We start from the raw sequence: 19137 nt of genomic DNA on the forward strand, positions 1-19137 counted from the left end.
CCAGGCAAGTATTAAGGAAAGCTACTGTCTGGCTTTGAGACAGCTTCTTCTACTGAGAGGGAGTGAGAGATGGAGGCTACGGGCCTCGTTCCGAGTTTGGCAGTGTGGTAAAAAACGGTAGTAATGCAGTTTTGGTGGTAAGGCAGAGGAAACATCTCCAGCAATGCTTGAGGTAATTCCTCTGCTTTACCACCCCAAAATGGCCAAATCTGTGCTGTTACCGCTGGTGATAACACCGCCAGTGGTAATACCAACAAAATCCCCATCGGGTCCTATTAATAGGGACTAGCACCGCCTACCACCACTTGTAATCAGTGGTAATACTGCTGGTGGTAATAAATATCACTGGTTGTAACGGTAGTACCGTTTGGTGGTATCTCAGTGGTATTACCACCAAACTCATAATGAAGCTGTAAGAGAAAGAGTGAAAATAGGAGCACTTTGCATAGGGCTCTGGGAGGAATGTGGGAAGTGTGACGAGTGAGTGGATATTGGGCAGATGGGAGCATTGGCGGTAGCAAAATAGCCCCAGGAACCATTTCTAGGTCACCGCTTCTCTAACAGGAACCAGTGCCGCTATAGACAAAACTCAATAACACGACCGAGTGCATAAGAGCCGAATGGACCCTCACACCCAGCTCCTGCCGCTGCATTTCCAGGACCCCCACTGCACTAGTGCAGCAGGGACCATCATGCTAAAGCCTTGCTGAAGTGCTGAGCTTACCAATATAATTGTCTTGTAGGACCCCATGGGCCATGAGGTCCTACCCCCTGCCGAACTCCAGCAATTACCACTTCCTGAGAGGATAGCGCAAGGGTTAATGGTTTGCCTCCGAACACTGCTCTTTGGTTAGCCTCTCGTGTGTGCTGTTCCTACTCCTGTGTCCTTGGTAAACAAATCTTGGAGTACATCTGTCTGCTTCACTGTCCATGCCCACTCAGGTCAGTGCTGTCTGCAAAACTGGCCAATTATCTACTACGGGTGCTTCGAGGGAGTTTGCCTTTACTCCCTGCCCACCTGCGCCCGCTGTTGGTAGCTTCTGCTGTACTTAGCCGTATTGACTATTGTAATGTCTTGTTCGTGTCGTGGCCCACCCTATGGGGCTGGTTCACAGGTTGCAGCTCCTTCGGAATCTTGCGGCCAGGCTGCCCACATCTACACCTCACAGTGCCCGTATTACTCCGATACTCGGCGCTCTGCATTGGCTCCCTGTTACTAAGAGGATTGATTTTAAAGCCCTCTGTCTGGTACACAGAGCAGTCTATTGGCCTCATTACGACCCAGGCGGTAAGTTACCGCCTGGGTCGTACCCTTACCACCATGGTGTAAACTAGGTTTACACCATGGTGGATGGCGGATTTACCGCCCCATTCCAAGGTGAGTGGGGCGGTAAATCCCCATTTCCCATTTTACCCTTCCCCATTCCCATTTTTGCCCCATGGGGCATAATGGGAGTGGGGAAGGTGCTAATTACGCCACCGTAGATTACGGTGGCGTAATTAGCACCATGGTCCCTTAGCGCCATGGATTTTAACGCCTGGAAAAAGCAGGCGTTAAAATCACCATGGCGCTAAGGGACCTTGTAATCAGGCGTTTAGGGTCGGCGCCGTTTACGGTGCCGTTAACCCCTTAACGCCTGACTCATAATGAGGCCCTGGGCCTCATTACGACCCAGGCGGTAAGTTACCGCCTGGGCCGTGACTTTACCACCATGGCGTAAACTACGTTTACGCCATGGTGGTTGGCGGACTTACCGCCCCATTCCGACCTTGGCGGGGCGGTAAGTCCCCAATCCCCATTTACCCTTCCCCATTCCCATTTTTGCCCCATAGGGCATAATGGGAGTGGGGAAGGCGTTAATTACGCCACCGTAAATTACGGTGGCGTAATTAACTCCATAGTCCCTTAGCGCCATGGATTTTAACACCCGCTAAAAGCGGGTGTTAAAACCTCCATGGAGCTAAGGGACCTCGTAATTGGCGGTAAGGGGTCGGCGCAGCTAACGCTGGCGTAAACCCCTTACCGCCAGGGTCGTAATATGTCTCAGAGAAATAGCATTTCGGCAGGACAGATTTAGCCCGTCTTCCTTCCAAGTTTGGCCAATTGTGTCCCCTCACGTTGGCTCCATGTCATGTGTTACGCCTTGAGCTACTCCTGGTTCTTAACCAACTGATTGGGTAATAACAATTATTACAGCGCCTAGAAATGGGTGGCATCCGACTGTAAGCGGTATAGAAAACCCGAGAATACTTTTTATCAGCACAGAAGATTCATATGGTGCATCATGACCCCCTCTTACTGCAGTGCAGGGGGCACCTTTGACCTGGTGTAGTAGAGTCTCCCATAGCCACCCCAACCCCCCGCCCCCCCAACTAACCCACTCGTCGTCCATTTTACCACCTTCCACTGTACACACAGGCCAACAAACCGATACTGCAGCAGCTCAGCTGTGCCATTTTAACATCTCTCCGGCCTCTAAGCCAACACCCATCCAATTCCCCACCTCGTCAACCACCCCATCACACTACACAAACTCTTGCCAGCCCTGACCAGCCATGCTTGCACGGCAGAACTCTCCAAAGTAAGCACCCACGCGGGAACAGAGCACCCGGGGGTTCTCTCTGGCAACATAGACCCCACGTGCCGCAGCTCCACTCCCATACTGTCTTCCTGGCACACGGGGGACCGCTGCCTCCGTTCTGTGTGCTTCAACCAAGAGGTGTTGCATCGTGCCTCTCCCTCTTCCCACAGTAACTCCAACCCTTTCCTCTAGCTTACAGGACCTAGCGCCAAGATGCTGCCCAGATCTCAGAGATAGCGCTGTACAAGACCAATGCAAGGCCCAAGTTACATAAGATTACATCACACACTGCACCGCCGCTGCGCACAGACACCACACCCAGCACTACAGACACACCTCAGCCCTACACTGCACCACACATAGAATTTGGCCTTGCAATACAAATTGACTGGCTGCGTCCAGTGCTTTAGATGGAAATAAACAGGTACTCACCAATCTGAGCTTTAAGTGGGATGGGGCTCAGCTTGAGAGGGTCCCTTCCAAGGAGGCCGGAGCCCGGCCGAGGTTCATCGACCCATTTCATTTAATCTCACACGATGTGCCCCATTTCTCCCCACAACCTCACTTCAGTCATGCTCCCAGACCCTCCATAACTCTCTGTGTAAGCACACATTTTTATCTGAGCTCGGTTTTGCGAGCACTGTGCTGAAACATCTCAGTGACTCCAACCAAAATCTCAGTATAATGATTTTTTGTTAAGTCGTTAACTTTACATTTGATTCTGTCAGCCCAATGCAACCATCTCTCAAAAATGCTCATCGATCACAGACTCTTGTTTACCTGTTTTATCAGCAGTATTGTTATTTGTGACGGCAGGCTTTGAGATCTCCAAATTGTTTGCAGGAAATGCGGTGAGATAAAATTATTTGCCAAGGATAGGGTGAGTAAACGTCTGGGTTTTCCCGGGACAGTCCGGGGAAATCACCTGACGTCCCGGGGTCCCGGGAGTTTTTTTTGTTTATAAACCCTGTCCGGGGTTTTGACTACAGACCTTTTTTTGCCGTTTTTTTTGCCAGGGCCTGATTTTGAAATCCCAAAATCGGGCCACGGCGCAGCTGTTCCTGCGCGAATGGGGGCATGAAATGCTTTTCACGCCCCCATTTCCTCCGCCCTCCCCTCCCCGGTGCTCTCCTCCAATGAGAAGAGTGCGTCTCTGAGCACACCCCCTCCCCGCCCACCGCAACGGGCCAATGAAACAGAAGTAGGACTCAAGTTGTATGTGTATTTTCTGTAGTACTACTTCTATTTCCATGGCCTGTCCGGGGTTTTTTTGTGTGAAAATCTGGTCACCCTAGCCAAGGATCACACACTTTGGTTAAGCAGTGAATATGGGATTCTTTACCGCAAACATTCAATTTGTCGTTATGCATTGTGTTAAGAAAATTTGACTATCCACATAAAGCAAAACTTTCTTTTTTTTAATATCGTACTACAGACATCACTGATGTAAGCTAAGCTTTAAAAGGGGTGTTTTATTATGGCTCGCCTTCATTGTCTTATAATTTGATAGTTAAGTAGAGCTGTGTGTGGGTTCTCAGTCCGCAACATCCCGTCACAATTCCAATTAATTAAATATTTACTTATTATTAAAGGCACTGCCAGTGGTCGAAGTGTACGAAAAGAAGTAGTGGAACTATCTTGCCTACTGGCCTGCCCCCGCTCCCCACAAACCGCATCACCACACCTCCTTCCACGCATAATACAAACCCACAAACACGTGCGCCTGATGTTTCAGGGAACGTTTAGTGCAGTTCACTGAAAGTGCAAGTTTCAACTTCTTCCTACTCGGTTATTTTAAAACAAAACCATTCTGGAGCAGTTTCTTTTGAAATAAAATTAGAGGACAAGCAAAACCTGAAGTAGAAGAGCACCGCTCCCAACCACTCCCGCCCATTTTCACCACTGGGCACTGCTAATAAGAAAGAAATATGTTAAAAAAGTAATTGCCCAGGGTTTCCAAATCAATCTGTGCTTTATATGAAAACTCTCAAGGATCGCATGGGTGACAGTTAAAGAAATGTTAGTGTAAAGGTGTTCCCAGCCTAGTGCTCAGTGATCGAAGTGAGTGGGAGCGGGTGGGAGCAGTGTTTCACTATTTTTCTTTTTTTTTTGTTTACCATTCCTCGACTTTTTCTGAGCGTATTCACCATTCTATATAGAGGATTTGTCCATTCATGTCCCTGTGCAAGTGTAAAGGTGTAATCAGAGCCTGCGAGTCACTTAGACTATTGGAAGGCCTCGGCCGCCACGCTTGTCGTTGCACTATGCTTCCGCCTACCCTCTCCCCTGCCGAGACCACGGTTCCACTACTTTTTTCAGTACACTTCTGCCACTGCTAGTGCTGCATCTCTGGCTCTCCTTTTGTTCTGCAGGGTGGGCCATGAAGGAGACATTTTGGACGAGAGCAGAGGATGGAGCGGGCCAGTTTGCCACAGCAAAGCCTGCAAAAGCTTAGTCCTTATTGGGAGCAAGTTAAGTGAAATGCTTTCATTTTCCCCTAGAACACAAAGTTGAGTGCCGGTACGCTCTTTCAGGCTTTGAGAAACACAAGTACTTATAGGCGCTCATTGCGAGGTTGCCGGTAACCAGTCGTCGCCAGCAACCTCGTATTACCGTTACCGCTGCCTGACACCTAGATGCTACCGGGATATCACTGGCAGTGGTGGTACGGTAGTAACAGTGCCGGTGCAAGTACTTATAGGCCCTCATTACGAGATTGCTGGTTGCCAATCGTTGCCAGCAACCTCGTATTACCGTTACCGCTGCCTGACACCTAGATGCTACCAGGATATCACTGGCGGTGACGGTACGGTTCTAACAGTGCCAGTGCAAATACTTATAGGCCCTCATTACAAGGTTGCCGGTAGCCAGTCGTTGCCAGCAACCTCGTATTACCGTTACCGCTGCCTGACACCTAGATGCTACCAGGATATCACTGGCGGTGACGGTACGGTACTAACAGTGCCAGTGCAAATACTTATAGGCCATCATTACAAGGTTGCCGGTAGCCAGTCGTTGCCAGCAACCTCGTATTACCGTTACCGCTGCCTGACACCTAGATGCTACCAGGATATCACTGGCGGTGGCGGTACGGTAGTAACAGTGCCAGTGCAAATACTTATAGGCCCTCATTACAAGGTTGCCGGTAGCCAGTCGTTGCCAGCAACCTCGTATTACTGTTACCGCCGCCTGACACCTAGGTGCTACCGGGATATCACAGGAAGTGGTGGTACAGTAGTAACAGTGCCGGTGCTTCAGTGAAAAACCTGCTGGCAGGGGCCTAAATGGTTGCTCAGTGCCCCTACCGGCAGACTAGAAGTGAGCCAGTCTAGGAAAGGGAGCCTTTATTTCCGGACCGGCTCACTTATAACGAGGCCCTATAGAGTCTCCAATGTAAGAAGTGTGAAGGAATGGGGTTCTCCAGACACGCACCACGCCTGAGCCAGCCGGTACGTTTTCAGGTACCTTTCTTCACCCATAGGCCCGCCAGAAGCTCAGCATTTCCTTTTCCTGTCATTTGGACCATCATCCGCACATTTGCACTGCGCGGAAACCGGACGCTGTCTTTTAACACCTTGCTCCTTTTTGCACACCAGTAAGGCTACCAGCCCTGCTGCCTCCGTCGATAACCCTTGACCCTCAGTTATTGTTTCTTTGCCCTGCTATGGGGAAAGCTCACTACGCTCCCTATCAGCAGCAAGAACGTCACACACCACAATGTGCTTGGAACACACATCACATTCCAAATTCCTCTACTGGAACGCCATCATAATCACTGCTGCCGGCTCCATACAGTCAATGTGGGCCTATTGTTGCTGCGCCACCCGGCCCACAGCCAAATGCAGTCACAGAGGCTATATAAGCACTCACTGTCCCACACGGCGCAGCCTCAGACACTGCACAACCCGCTGGAAACTCCGCTCTGCTGTTGGTATCTTGTCCCTCATGGTGCCGACATGCAAACCTGCAGTCCCTCACTACACCGCTCAAAACACTATAGCGGCTAGCGGACCAAAGGCAAAGCCCACCTCTTGTCTGCGCCCCCGGGTCCAGTAGGACTCCCCGGAAACATTTGAATTCATCCTCCTAGCAGCACTGCCCGCCTGCACTGGTGCTCCCTGCTCGCACTGACCTCACCCCGCAGAGGACCAACCTTATCGACCCGGCCTGCTGGACAACGTTAACCAGCACCACCGACCTGGTCTACGTGTCCACCACAGGCCTCCTGCCAGCACCACCCGGCCGCTGGTTTCTGGGCCGCTGTACGAGGCCTGGACAGTTGGATCTTCCTCCGGTGTCCTCCTCACAGCGTCACCAGGCACTGCGGCTCCCTCCAGACACAGCTTCTCCTCGTCAACATATGTAGCACCACGGCTCCCTCCTGACATGGCTTCTCCTCGTCAACATATGTAGCACCACGGCTTCCTCCTGACATGGCTTCTCCTCATCAACATATGTAGCACCACGGCTCCCTCCTGACATGGCTTCTCCTCATCAACATATGTAGCACCACGGCTCCCTCCTGACATGGCTTCTCCTCATCAACATATGCAGCACCACGGCTCCCTGCTGCCATGGCTTCTCCTCATCAACATATGTAGCACCACGGCTCCCTCCTGACATGGCTTCTCCTCGCCAACAGCTGTATTACTTTCTTCAGCACCCCCCGGCTTGCTGGAGTACCCTGCTGGATACTGAGGCAGACCACCTTCACCGGCACCACCCAGTCTGCTGGAATGCCCTGGACCAATTCCTCCTGGGTCCAGGGAAACAACTGGCACCCCTTGGATGGGATCACGCACTTGGAGAGCAGCGTCCTGACACTTGCCGCCCCCTCTGCCGCAGCTACAACATCCTCGTCAACCAGTGAAGTAATGGGGTTCTGAAGACACGCACCAGGCCTGTGCCAGCAGGTAAGTTTTCAGGTAAGTTTATTCCAAGTGTCAGACACACTGGCACATCCCATGCAGCCAGCTTCAGATACCAACTGCCACCCTTAGAACACTCATAGCCACTCACGCCACCACATTCCACTCTGACATCAGTACATTCCACACTGTCCATGCCATCCCCCATAACACACATTACGACAAAGTGCAGTATAGTCTCAAAAGTAAGAAGTGCAGTTACTGAGTAGCACTGGCTGAGCCCATTGGAACAGCACGAGAGCCCCGAACAAATAGCATGGGTCGACCAGGAGGAGGAGGGTCAGAAATGCCACCAGGGCCTACGTTCCTGTCTGCTCTGCCTGCGCCTCGTGGCCTATCTCCTCACTGAGAGCTCAGGGCGGCGGCCGCGCCTGATCTCATCAGCCCCAGTAAACAGAAGTTCACATTGACACTGTAAGAAGATTAAAGCTCTCCCCCGCCATCTTCTCTTCCGTCGAGCAAAGGCGGCCTATTAATAGGGTAGGGCCACGTAGGAATTACTCGGCCAGGCGTGGGATGTGACCGGAGCAAGAGCGTGCTGGCTGCAGACTAGAGAGCTCCGAACACTGAGGGGTTTGGCAGCCGTCCCCGGATGTTGGAGGGTGCGCGGCAAGGGCCACAGGCGGAACCCAGGCAGTGAGCGGGCTCTTCTGCCTCTGACGCACGTTCCCACAGCCCAGATTCGCCAAGCACCCCCTGCACTCCTTCAGACTCGGCAGGCCCATTTCCCTCTCAGTAGCTCTCCGTTCGTAATGGCCGGCTTCCACTTCCGGTCACCCGGCTAGACCTCTATTCCCGGATCTGCCAGTCCCAGCCTCCTTTCCCCACACCCGCCAGGCCAGGCTAGGCTCCCAACCACTCAGCCTCTACTCTCCAGGCCCATCTTACCTAGCGTCCCAGACATAACAGGCAGAGCCTCTGGTACACTCGCCAGGCTCGTCTACCCTCTTGCCAGGCCATGAGGACACTTTCTAAATTCTTTAGGCCCAGTCTCTACACATCTGAACCCACGACTCTTTAGACCTGGGTTTCACCGCCACTTTTCTAGGCTCTTTAGGCAGCCTAAACACCCCGCTTCTACTCGACCAGGCCTCCCCTCTTCAGGCGGGCCTAGGCTTGCTTGACCAGACCTTAACTCCTTACCCCAGAGTCGCCTCGCCTCCCTGGGCACATTAAACCTGGCCTGCACACACCAGGAGTACTGGGACCAGTCTCCACTCTGAAGACTTGCCCGCCATGGCTGAGCTTTTCACCGGTCGGATCCTCTTACAGAACAACACGAGCCAGGACGAGCTGGACACAGAGCTGGATCTCACTCGGCGCCTGGAGAACCGGGTCCTGCTCCTTTACTTCGGGGCGGCGGAGAGCCAGCGGTGTCAGGACTTCGCCAAGGTGCTCAAAGACTTCTTTGTGCGGCTGACTGATGAGTTCTACGTGCACCGGGCCTCCCAGCTGGTGCTGGTCTACGTGTCTGAGGATGAGACCGAGGAACAGCAGGACGACTTTCTGAGGGACATGCCCAAGAAATGGCTTGTAGTGCCCTTTGAGGATGACGCCTTTAAACGGTAAGGCTTTGGTACCGAGGCAGCCCTTAAAGGGCCTGTCTAGTGAATGAGGCCACAATAGGTCTCAAGACCCAACTAGCATTATAAAGCAAAGGGACATTCTTGAATCCTTATTCTTGAAGCCAGAGACTCGGATATGTTTCCTTTGAAAGAGGCATTCGACTGCATATACAGTGAAGTAACCACCTGGTGTACCATCGAGCACAGCAACATACTTAAGACCATATCTTAATTCAGCCCAAAAATGACCCCCCATTGGTTTCTGTGGGCAATACCTTTTACAGTGAGTCTTACCTATGACAAAGTATCGGTGCTGGGCTTCATTTCTTGAATCATTCCATACTGAAGTGCAGTCACGCAGTTCAGAGTTGAAGGGCCTGTGTTCTGTATGCAGTCTGCTGCTGTTCTCCAAAGTGCAACTGGGGGTTACTTCAATGTTTAAAAACAGGTTTGCACTGGAAATGAGATGCCCCTCTTGCTTCTGGGGGTGCCCATGGTTCATTTTAAAGCACATCAGCGCTGTAACTTTGAAGTTGTCTTAACTATCAGTTTTCCATGAGCCAGTTAGCACATGATTGTCAGTTCCATTGTGCCCAGTTAGCACATCCTGGGCGGTTTCCATTATGGCTGTTTAATCCATCAGAGCCATGCTGTATCACACCCAGTTAGGATACCATGGCCCGTTACATTTATGGCACATTTGCACATTATAGCCAGTAATATAGTGGTCGAATTCTAGTATGCCCAGCTAACACACCATGACCACAAACCATGAAAACCAGTGAGCATATCCTGGCCAGTTTCCAGTGTGCCCAGTTAATACATCAGGACGTGCATCATTACCATCAAGGCACGGATTATCTTCAGGAGAAATCCGTACATTATGCGCCAGAGAGAACTCTGCGCTCTAGCCAGGCTCACTTATTAGTGCTTCCTAAACAGCGTCGAGCAAGATGAGGTGGGCGCGCATTCTCGGTAGCTGCCAGTATTTCATGGAATGACTGCCTCTTGCACTCAGAAGTACCGTTAACATCTCCAATTTAGACGCTCTCTCAAAACTCTTTTGTTTTAGCTGTTTGCCATACTAGTTTGTTCATCCTCGTGCCAGGATGCCTTTTGGTGAACGTGCGCGCTACAAGTGTTAATAACATAACATTTCTTGGGGAAAGTAACTTTCAGGCCAAAGATTAGCTCAGGGTCAGTGCTTAACGATGCTGCGAAACATGGGTTTCATCTCCAGGCTGGTTTTTAGAAGGAGAATTAGTCAATATAAGCGCTATATATTTATGACCAAGCTACGAGAGGTAGCGAAATGCGTCATCTTTGCTGTACCTCCCGCTTTCTGTATCCTGGACGCGGGTTTTGAGCAACGTTTTTTTATGATGAATGAATAATAAAAATTGACATTTTAAATTACCCCTTGGTGCTGGACTGAGGTGCTAATTTCTACAAGCTGGCAACTGCTTTATACTTTCTATCACCAACACTCCGTGAGTGCGGCTCGTCGTTCACTGAGGGATTGGTGGAAACAGTTCGGGATATATATATTATCTATATATATTCAGTGAAAAAACGTTGTTAAAGGGACATTATGGTTACAAGTAAAACAAGAAACCCCTCAGAAATTAGCCAGTCATGGTAAGCTAAGCAACCATAACTCGCACCACCATTGTACACTGCTAACACTAACACCCAGGACATCAAAGATGACATCACTGATGACATCACATATTTGGGCCACTTGTTTTTGTTGACTGGCATGTAGGCCAGGCAGTTTTGTTTACTGACAGTGAACATTGAAAAGGTACTATATATGTAGACATAAACCTTCTTGTATGTTTTTAAAGTACTTTCCTTAGGGTTTGGTCTCAGCTCATGGCGCAGATATATTGAGCAATAAGCAGGCTTCAAGCACACAATTCACGTATATGCATAATGACGACCTTTAATATTATTGACTTTTTATGGTGATATTTCTTTTTTGCCTACTTTACCTTCCCTGTATGTGTCTCTAGTTTGTATACATTGTGATCTTTATATGTATTGTTTGTACTAACACAATTATGCAGTAAGTCTTGAATTATTACTATTTATTCCATGTTTAACATTACTAAAAACTCTGGCTTATGTAGGCCTGGCAGTTTTGTTTACTCCTGTCCAATCTACGCACTGGGCACCTGGCCACTCTTTGAATTCAGGCCCAGGTCCCTGCCTGTCCTGATGCAAACCCGCACTGCCTCTTGGCACCCCCTGCACTTGTGGTCTGTATCTGTAACCCTACTGTCCCCTCTCCTGCACTTATTAGACTCTTGTCTGCACTTCTGAGCATCTGCACTTGCTGCTGCACTACTTGTTTCCATTTCCTTGTCCTACACTTCTCCATCCTCCCACCCCCCCCCGTCCCCAGCACTTCTCCCCTCCCCTTTGCCTTGCACTTGCACGTTCTGAATGTCACTAGGCCTAGTTAGATTGTTGTTTTTGGCCTCCCAATGTTTCTCCTACCTTGCCTTGTCGCGCCTTGAAACACTTGTGTAAAAGCGCGTTATAAATGCCACATCATATTATCATACCATATCTGCTAAAGTAGCATTAATTGTTTTAGTAGCCAAATTGCCAAATTAAACATACTGTACTTCTATTGTGCATGCTGCAGCCATTAGCTATGTGTATGTATCATTAGGTTGCTGTATTAACAACACTCCAATATAACATTTTGTTTACATGAGCACATGAGTCTTGGGAGGATAGCTCAGGTGCAACACGCTTGCCGTGGAAGCAAGATGACGCAGGGCAACACAGGTACAATGCCCACGTCTCTGCGTAGACACCTCTGGGTATTTAGAGAGTTGTAAATAACCGATTAATATAATGACACTATTTAATACATTAACTACTTCATAATAGGTCTCCTAATCACCCCTGACATCTTGCTGTAAACACAACCCCTTGTAGGAACTTTGCATCACAATTAATTTAATATGTGATGTGATCAATGACATCTTTGATGACCTCGGTGTTATTGTTAGCAGTGTATGCTGGTGGTGTGAGTTGTGGTTGCATAGCTTACCATAACTGGCGAATTTCTGGGGTAGTCAGTTTTACTTGTAACCATAACATCCATTTAACAAAGTTTTTTCACTGAATTTCATGGGTTTTTACCAGTGCTCCCTAATTTGCTACAACGTCCTAATATCATACTCACCCCCATTATAGCAGCTTTTATGGCCAATGGTGAACGTTTGAACTTATAACTGTGCTATTCCTTACCTCCTAGCAACATCTGTAACACTTCCATAAACTTTCTGCAACTTTTCCCACAGTTTTTTGTTCGCCAATTTATGCAACCGTCTGACATCATCGCAGACTTTCCGGACAGTGTCACGTGACCCTGCGGGCAACTGATGACGTGTCCGTGAACAGGACTGTGCTTCGTGAAGTTTGAAACTGCATTTTCAGCTAATCTAGGAAGTTTCCAGCTGAAAATGTACCCCTGCACAGCGCCTAGTCCTATTCTTACTGATTATCCATCTGCAATCCAGATCAGAGCACATTCTTGGAAGAATATTAGCACAACTGCTATTTATCTTCAAAACTGGCATCAACCATTACCATCCCTCCTCCCAGGATCCACCACCACAATCACCAGCTGGAGGGCCTAGACAACAAAAAAGCACAATGATGCAGAAAACAATCAAGAGGACCAGGAAGATGAGGTAGAGGAAATGCCTACCTCTAGCACCCAGAGAGAGTCATGGGTGTGGAGGTTCTTTACCACCTTTGGCTTGGTAGGATAGCTTAGGGGCAACATGCTCACCTTGGAAGCAAGATGACACGGAGAAACACAGGTTCGATCCTGGTGTCCACGCTTAGAAACCTCTGGGTATTAAGCATGTTATAAATAACCTATCATATCATACCTTTGGGGGTGTACCGAAGGCTAAGGCTACCAAGGTGAAATGCACTGAGTGCAGTACTCCTACGGGACCAACACCATGCGCTGCTACAGGAAATCCAACCACCGGGATGTTCTCAGAAAGGCTGTTCCTTTCTCGGAGAGTAGTACACTGTCTTCCTCTACCTCATCTTCCTCAACCAATACTGCCACTACACAGACTACTCCTGTGGGGCAGAAAATCCCACCAGCTAACTTGCACGCCATAAAAGAGGCTGTTGATCCATATCTGTCTAAGACAACAGTCCTCTGTATATACTGCAACACAACACTCTGCAGGAGAGAGTAGTTTCAAAGTGCTTTCGAGGCTGCAAAGAAGGAGCATGAGAAACACTGCCCCCTCCCTTAGATTTAACTCACGCCCAACATCTTCCCCTGTCCATCTGCCCATCCATTTCTGTGGATGATGTCCCTTCCCTTATTTCCCCTTCCTGACCTCTCCTGCAAAAAAAAAGAAAAAAAAACAAACTAAAAAAACAAAAATGGTTCCTTAGGAACCACCTTTCACAGATTAAGAATAGAAGTAAAGGAAATAAACTCCATCTATTTTAATTTTTTCAGTAAAGTAGTTAGACTCAATAACTTTCTCCAACATTTCCATTTGCATGTTGTACCATGCGAATGAAAATAATGCACGGTGTATTTGTATACTAGAGAAGAAGAAAGAAGCACAAAAACAAATGTCTGTCCCACATACTTGTCTCTAGGATACAATAAGGACCATGATCCATGGATTCATCAAACGGTGCCAAATTTGTCAGCCGCCCAAAAAGTGTTATTCTATGAGTTGAGCAACTTAACCATAACTACAGTACTGCTGCCGCAGGCCCTGTAATATATATATATATATATAACATATAATGATCTTGACTGTGGATAATAGTCTGCTACTTTTTCTGTTCTATTTTGTTTGATTCGAACAGTTCTCATGTCTCACTTTGTATAATATTTGGTGGAAAACAACACCAAATAGAAAGTGTTAAAGGCATGGAATATGCCCTGTTATGACTTCATGACAAACTCCCATTATGTCCAATTAGCAACCTATTGACAAAGTGCATTTTTGCCAGTTAACATCCATCAAGCCATGCTAGCATAGCATGGCTGTTTTTCTTCAGGTCCACACAGAACAGATTTCATAATGCCCAGTAAGCACAGAATGCACGTGTTCTGTAAGGCCCAGTTAGCAATGCATTCCCAACCTCATGGTCAGATTACACTAAGCCACCATGGCCCTCAAATGGCCCCAAGTAAAGTGCCGTTGGCTGAAAACGATACATTGATACAACCTCATGCTTCCCACCCTCAAGGGCGGCGTCAGGGCCTTTTAATGTTTTTGGTTGAAATGGGCCCCAATACCCTGCCTCGTGCTGGCGTTCCTATGATACAGCAACATAAAACTTAAATTTAAGACATTCAATGAATGCTTTAAAGTGCGCGTGTTCCAGGATTCCTTTGCAGGCTGTCAATTCCCTGAGCTTTTCAGTATCCAGGTTGCACTCACCTCATTGCTCCTTTACTCCCTTTTTGGCTGTATTTAGCCCCTTGGTGACAGAGTGATGCACCATACATTTAGGGGTAGATCCCATAAAGTAACGCAAATCAAAGAGGTACAGAAAATGCACTTGTTTTAGTTGCACTCTTTTCAAATATGCGCCGCCCTCATTCAGCTGCCCTTTGAGAATAGACCTGCGCCTCTTTTGTAACAAAGTCATCTCTTGTAAAACACATTCTGAATTTGGGCCATAGTGTTTCATCGCTCCTCTGGTAGCACTCCCCTTGACAATCTGCATCCCCTCCAGCCGCCCCTCCCCACGCTGCATTATTTTGTCTTCATCGTAAATTAAACATCCCATGGGTGCCTCACACTGTTTCCCCAGATGTCGCCAAGGGGTGGGGCCCAGACATCATGTTGAAATGGGTCCCCACCAGCCGGGGTGGACTGGGAAACACAAGAGGCCCTGGAAATAATTTTCAAAGTGGCCCTATGTTACACATTTTCGGCAAGGCCAGCACTTATGTGAAAATTTGGAAATACCACACGGAAGAGGCCAGGGTGCAGAGGCCTACTGGGAAATTTACAGAGTTCCCTATAGGCCAGTACACCCCTGCCCACCACCAGCACTGACATATCTTCTGCCGGCCCGGCCCACCCGTCACGCTCCCTTGCCAGTGCACCTTCAGTTCCCTCTGGGCCAGTACACCTCTGCCCACAAGCACTGACATATCTTCTGCCGGCCCGGCACACCCGTCACGCTCCCTTACCAGTGCACCTTCAGTTCCCTCTGGGCCAGTACACCTCTGCCCACAAGCACTGACATATCTTCTGCCGGCCCACCCGTCATGCTCCCTCACCAGTGCACCTTCAGTTCCCTAGAGGCCAGTACACCCCTGCCAACCAGCACTGACATATCTTTTGCCGGCCCGGCACACCCGTCACGCTCCCTTGCCAGTGCACCTTCAGTACGCTCTAGGCCAGTACACCCCTGCCAACCAGCACTGACATATCTTCTGCCGGCCCGGCACACCCGTCACGCTCCCTTGCCAGTGCACCTTCAGTACGCTCTAGGCCAGTACACCCCTGCCAACCAGCACTGCCATATCGTCTGCCGGCCCTGCACACCCGTCACGCTCCCTCGCCAGTGCACCTTCAGTTCCCTCTGGGCCAGTACACCTCTGTCCACCAGCACTGACATATCTTCTGCCGGCCCGGCACACCCGTCACGCTCCCTTGCCAGTGCACCTTCAGTTCCCTCTGGGCCAGTACACCCCTGCCAACCAGCACTGACATATCTTCCGCCGGCCCGGCACACCCGTCACGCTCCCTTGCCAGTGCACCTTCAGTACGCTCTAGGCCAGTACACCCCTGCCAACCAGCACTGCCATATCTTCTGCCGGCCCTGCACACCCGTCACGCTCCCTCGCCAGTGCACCTTCAGTTCCCTCTGGGCCAGTACACCTCTGCCCACAAGCACTGACATCTCTTCTGCCGGCCCGGGCCACCCGTCATGCTCCCTCACCAGTGCACCTTCAGTTCCCTATAGGCCAGTACACCCCTGCCAACCAGCACTGGCATATCTTCTGCCGGCCCGGCACACCCGTCACGCTCCCTTGCCAGTGCGCCTTCAGTACGCTCTAGGCCAGTACACCCCTGCCAACCAGCACTGCCATATCGTCTGCCGGCCCTGCACACCCGTCACGCTCCCTCGCCAGTGCACCTTCAGTTCCCTCCGGGCCAGTACACCTCTGTCCACCAGCACTGACATATCTTCTGCCGGCCCGGCACACCCGTCACGCTCCCTCGCTAGTGCACCTTCAGTACGCTCTTGGTGAAATGCTAGAAGTTCTTTAGGCAGTGGTTAATAGAGGTAGGGACTCCAAAGGTTGGCCTCCACAGCCAATGCCATCAAGCACTGTTTGACCAGTGCTGCCTCAGCAAACGTGCTTGACCGCCATTGTGTTCTCTAGCGCATGCCTTCACATGCGCACGCAGAGGCCTCAGCACCGTGACATAGGATCTTGCCATGGAGAAGACAGGTCTAGTGGCCTGGAGGTCACCGCGTCCTGCCAGGGAGAAAGCGGCGATAACACTGGGTGGGCAGCCGCAGGGTCGGACTGGGAGAAGAAATAGGGCCAAATAAAAGTGTCCCACCCCTCGCTTAAAAAAAGGGGCCCAGCCCTACCCTAAAAAAAGAGTGGCCCTCAAACCATCATCCGTGAATCGCATCAATTCACGATTTCACAGAAAATGCTATCCCAAAAACTCACACCTGGATAAACTGCCCTTTGCAATAGCATGGTCAACTTTTCAAAATGGCTCCGCATGACCCTTTACGCGCGGTGACTCAAAAATGGTTTGTAGCGCGCAAGAGTTTATACAGTGCCATTTGTTTGCAACAACATATGGACACTTTTGTTTACATACGACTGTTGTGATGTTTAAATCTCCTGTCCTCTCTGGGTGCAGAGCAGTCGACCATTGACTGATGACTGCACACCTAGTGCACATTATTTTATAGGCTTAGCCATTCTTGTATTTTAGGCCTGGCAGTTTCAGGTATTGTTTTTGGTCTCGTTTTGCCATAATGTGTCCATGGGTGTGTAGTACATGGGACTCGGGCCACACCACAACTCCAGGGGAAACCTGAGGCACAATGGTGTTGCCCCGGCACTCTGGTGGTCTGCCAGAGAGAGAGTGTGATTGTGTGTGCGTGGCAGAGAGGGGGTGGGCCTTATGATTTGAGTAATTAGCATAGCATACGCTTTCCATATCTCGTGTGCTGTGAGCACCTGGGCATTTGATGACAATACCTGGGAAGACAGAAAACAATTTCTCTATGCATAAGATGTTTTATCTAAATTGTTTACTGAAAGTTTAGCAGAAGTTAATAAACTGAAGGACTCAACAGTGCTCCTTTTATTGCATCCAGTCGGACTGCTTGGCTAACATTATTTGTATTGTCAGAACTTAAAACATCCAGCAAACAATGGTCGAAGTGTACGAAAAGAAGTAGGGGAACTATGTTCCCTACTGGCCTGCACCGCTCCCCATAACAAACCCCATCACCAACCCCTCCCCCCATCCCCTTTCTCCTACGCACAATACAAACCTCTGTGGTTGGCTTTACAAGTTGGTGCTGCACATGGCACACACATCATGCACCATCATATGTAAAGATTTTCACCATTGAAAAATGTAGCACATTATTTTTGTAAATTAGGGAATGGAGCAAACGTGTAGTGGCCAGGTTCAAACTGGAGGGTATTTTAGGAAAGCATCCACCAAAGGCAACCAATTCATCAAACGCAAGTTGGCTAAGCTATGCTCTATGCTATGCTCTATGCTATGCTCTATGCTATGCTCTATGCTATGCTCTATGCTCTGCTTTATTGTGGACAACATCTGCAAACGTTCTAAAAGTCAGGAGGAGGCCTTGAAGCCACAGAAACTGAAGCTATTTGCGTTCTCTGAATGCATCCATCCATCTCTATCATGCTAATGGTATGAAATGTGGCATTTGGGATATCTCCCTGTAGAGTTGAGGTCAGCAGGGTTTGGCAGCAGGTAAATAACACAGAGTGGATCCATGATTTGAACTTTCATATACCCCATGCATGCCACCCAAGTCATGGCTAAGCGGGATTTTAAAAAATGCACGTTTGCCGTTGCCAGTAACGACCTGCTAGGGCATTTGTGGCCAGACATGGCTCTGTACCAGGTGGCGACGGGGATCGTAGAACGAGTGCAACCAAATGAGGGGTCCGTGAAGGGGCTGGTGCATGAAAGTGGAAATAAGGTGATGAGCCGGGAGCGCCCGCGGTATTTCTTTCCAACTCTTATTGGGGCACCTTTGACTAAACCCGTTACACCCTCGTGGCAAGATGGCATTCTGAATGCACGCCGCTAGTGACGCTCGCAGACAGCACCACCCCTAAAACACTCCTTGAACTGATGTACCATGCACTGTTATTGCAGTAACCGCTTCAGTGGTACATCCATGCTGTGTGTTGTCACTTCAAATGATCATTTTCTCTGGGACATCCAATAATCATAGAATACCTATCCTCCACCTGCAAGCCTGCACGTTGCTATCAAAGGACGCAATCCAGACTTATGAAAACATTTGCTCGCCTGTGCCCATCAGTACAAAGCCCCTGCGCGCTGTCTCACCCCTACAAAGCCGTCCCAGACCCAACACCATTGCAGCCACCGCGTGAGTCTCTGCTCGCCACCCTTAGGCGAGCTCCCCAACTACCGGCAGCAGAGATAAATGTGGCCTGCGAAAGCACCCCCATGCCTGACAACCCTGTAGGTGGTACGGCTGAGGGACACATACGCTATTACAACATAACCTGGCCGCCAAACGGGCCGGAAAGCACAGACCCAACCACCTGCTGGAACGCGAGGCAAATGGAGGGAGGGTGCATGTTAAACAAAGGGCTCTAACAGCCAACACTATAGGGAACAGGCCCGTTCCCTGCCCCTGCTCCACACTTACCTCCTCATCCCCCCTCACCTCGTCCACCTGTCACTAACAAAGAGCAGGACGCCAGGACCCAAAGACGATGACGTGGCAGGTGGCTCCGGCTCTTCAAGTTGGTGTGGGCTG

General features: G+C 49.6%; 1 protein-coding gene across 2 annotated transcripts in view; it reads left to right on the forward strand.

The window, feature by feature from the left end:
* The first annotated feature begins 7966 nt into the window (after positions 1-7966).
* Positions 7967-19137, forward strand: part of NXNL1 (nucleoredoxin like 1) — an 82944-nt gene continuing 71773 nt past the window's right edge. For both annotated transcript variants that reach the window (XR_011259929.1, XM_069604012.1), the window contains exon 1: positions 7967-9075. Coding sequence is in view for 1 of the 2 variants with exons in the window: in XM_069604012.1 (XP_069460113.1) it covers positions 8747-9075 (329 nt within the window). In the remaining variant the exon portion in view is untranslated. The remainder of the gene's footprint in view (positions 9076-19137) is intronic.

This window comes from Ambystoma mexicanum, chromosome 3q (genome assembly GCF_040938575.1).
Source record: "Ambystoma mexicanum isolate Mex_15411 chromosome 3q, UKY_AmexF1_1, whole genome shotgun sequence".
NCBI classification, from domain to species: Eukaryota; Metazoa; Chordata; class Amphibia; order Caudata; family Ambystomatidae; genus Ambystoma; species Ambystoma mexicanum.